Genomic DNA, 2,753 nt, shown 5'->3' with positions numbered 1-2,753 from the left:
TTGTTCAACAAAACAATATTACAATAACTTTTCTACCAAAAAGAAAAAAAAAAAAAAAAAAGGATCTAATAAAAAAAAAAAAAAAAGAAAGAAAGAAAAAACTTACAACAGTTGATGAACATTACAAGGACGATATGTCCTTTAATATTCTTTTGAAATCCAAATGTTGTAGATATCCGAGCAGACTGGATTCTTGAGACTGAAGATTACTTCTGAGTACTAGTCTGTTTTGGATGGCAGAACAACTTGTGCTAGCTTGTTCTGTTTCAGGGATTTTTTTGGCACTAATAATGTGTGTTGCATTGCAAAACATTTTCTTCTTTTAAGTACATTTTAGGGCTTGGCCTTCTAGTCTTATTTCCCAATTTGATAGACAGACTTGAGAGAAATCCCCTTTGTAGTTGAATATCTGCATCCCAAAAGTTTTCAGTTGGCATTCTCTTTATACTACGGTATGGTGCCCCACCAGAAATCTGATCCAACCAACTCCTCTTGTCCTCCTATGTAGCATTGAATTTTAAATGCAAAGCAAAGTTCTGCAAATCAGATCGGATATTGAACTGGCAGTGATCCAAACTTTTGATGTATAGTTCAAGATTGAACAGGGAATGGAACTGCAAGAAAATTTTGGATATTTGCATGGCCAACCAAAGATGCACAAACAAAATCTTGCGATAACTTTAGAGCATGAGTGGCAGAAAGAAAAAAGGAGGGATGATGGCTTAAATGTAGGTGGGGAAGGGGACAGGGCGTGAGGGAGGGAGCCGTGGGAGTTGGGGAAAAAGGATGGCATAAATTGGAGAAGGAAATGGAAAAGAATGGAAGGGGGACGGTGAAGACAGAGAGTGAGTGTGGGAGATGATGAAAAAGGTGTGAGAAGGACAAACCTGACTGTTTTCTCCAATCTTCCATGATCAAAGGAGATGAGGGTTTATTAACTTCCCCCTTCAAAACCAAGGGCAAGTGATTTGTGCTGTACTGAGGAATGACTTTCTTTTGTTCTGTGGAACATTACCGTTAGCCACTATTGTGCTTGGAATAGAACACCTGGCACAATCCAAATATGTTTCAGGGTGTGCCGAGCACAACTGGAACAGCATGGTACTGTTCCAGGCACAATTCCCAACAGGCCCATGCTAACCACTGCTGAGTCATTGGAGTCACAGAGACAAGGTATGGTCTCCGACGAGGTGAAGGCAGTGAAAGCTATGGAGCACATGCTAGGAAAATAAAAAATTCAGACTCTGATTTGGCTCAAGAAGAGATCAATTTATCAATTACAGAGACGACCACTAGAAAGAGATTCTCAATTTAGGTAAAAACATGGCACATGCCTCATGCGATCCAACAAATTTTGAGAGGGTTAAAAGCTTGGAAATCAAGAAGATGCTTAACAGATGTGGTGGGAGGGGTATATGGAAAATTGGCACAATGACCTGTAATTATTGACTTATATTTTTATAACTGCAAGGAAGGGTGGGGGATGAGGTTGTAGCTACTTTCTTATTTGCTTGTGTGGGTTTTGCCTGCTCGGTTCAGGGGGAGATTGGGAGAGGGATTTGATGGCTTTTCTGTACTTTTGCGGCTGATGGAGAGTTTTAGGTTCTTATTTGTAGTGTTTTTTCTATTTTTCCTTTGGTTTTGAGATGACACTGCTGTTTGCCCTTTTGATTGACTCTCCCATAGGAAGAGAAAAGAAGGCTGCCAACCTTCTTTCTTTCTGAACTTTCAAAATAGCGATCTGATTGGTCTGCCTAGCTGTCTCATCGTTGACTGGTAATCATGTAACTGAAAGTGAACATCTTGCAGAGGATGGAGCAAGAAACAATTTAACTTTATTCATTTTAAATGTGCAACTTATAAGTTATTTTTCCCCCCTTAAAAAACCTACTGATTTGTATGTTTAGACCTGTAATCATCGTAAGGTTTGGGTGGTACTTAAATCTTCAATTCGACGTGTTAATGCATGTCCATGGGTTTTGCTAGATAAACAGGTCACTTCTATTTCTCGTCACTTTATCAATTTTATGCACATTGTAAACTTCTTTTCCCGAAAAACCTACTAGGTTATATTTAGACCTGTAATCATGGTGTGGCCTTTCTGGTTCAGAAAGCTTCAATTTAAGGTGTTAGGTGTCAGTGCTTTGGCTAGAAGAATAGCTGGTCACTTACTTTTATTCATCACTGTATCATTATTGTTCTCTTTCTGAAAGGTCTTTTAATTTTTTATTTAATGTAATTCTTACTTTTGCATTTAAAGTATTATAATTTATTTCAAGACATTACAAAAAAAGATAGAAATGTCAGCATTGGCACTATAAACTCAAGGCACTCAAATTTGGTTATGGTCTTCTCAGGTTTACTCAATGAAGCAAAGGGCCTCTACAAAGAAGCTCTAGAAGCATTCACTGGTGCACTTGAAATTGAACCTACCCATGTCCCAAGCCTGGTCTCTACAGCTACTGTTCTTAGACGGCTTGGTGACAAGTCAGCGGCTGTAGTTAAAAGCTTCCTATTTGATGCCTTGCGGCTAGACCGAACAAACGCCTCTGCTTGGTACAACCTTGGGCTTCTATACAAAGCTGAGGTTGGTGGATCAGCACAAGAAGCTGCTGAATGTTTCCAGACTGCAACTCTTCTTGAAGATTCTGCACCAGTTGAACCATTTAGATAATCATCATCACACACACAACTAAATTCTGTAAGCATTCAATGTATACTTGTAGCTCCTTTTTTTTTTTTTGGGGGGGGGG

General features: G+C 39.1%; 1 protein-coding gene across 5 annotated transcripts in view; it reads left to right on the top strand.

Annotated features, from left to right (window-relative positions):
* LOC122090986 (protein NPGR2-like) overlaps positions 1–2,753 on the top strand; it is an 8,228-nt gene that overhangs the window by 5,309 nt on the left and 166 nt on the right. For 4 of the 5 annotated variants that reach the window (XM_042660768.1, XM_042660766.1, XM_042660770.1 and 1 more), the window contains exon 6: positions 2,358–2,743. In XM_042660768.1, the coding sequence (XP_042516702.1) occupies positions 2,358–2,674 (317 nt within the window). In that variant the 3' untranslated portion in view covers positions 2,675–2,743. Of the gene's footprint in view, positions 1–2,357; positions 2,744–2,753 lie in introns of those variants that run through there. The other variant, XM_042660771.1, reaches the window with a different exon arrangement.

Source organism: Macadamia integrifolia, chromosome 10 (assembly GCF_013358625.1).
Source record: "Macadamia integrifolia cultivar HAES 741 chromosome 10, SCU_Mint_v3, whole genome shotgun sequence".
Lineage (NCBI taxonomy): Eukaryota > Viridiplantae > Streptophyta > Magnoliopsida > Proteales > Proteaceae > Macadamia > Macadamia integrifolia.
The sequence above is the reverse complement of the archived record's forward strand: the minus strand, read 5'-3'. Positions and strand labels throughout refer to the sequence as shown.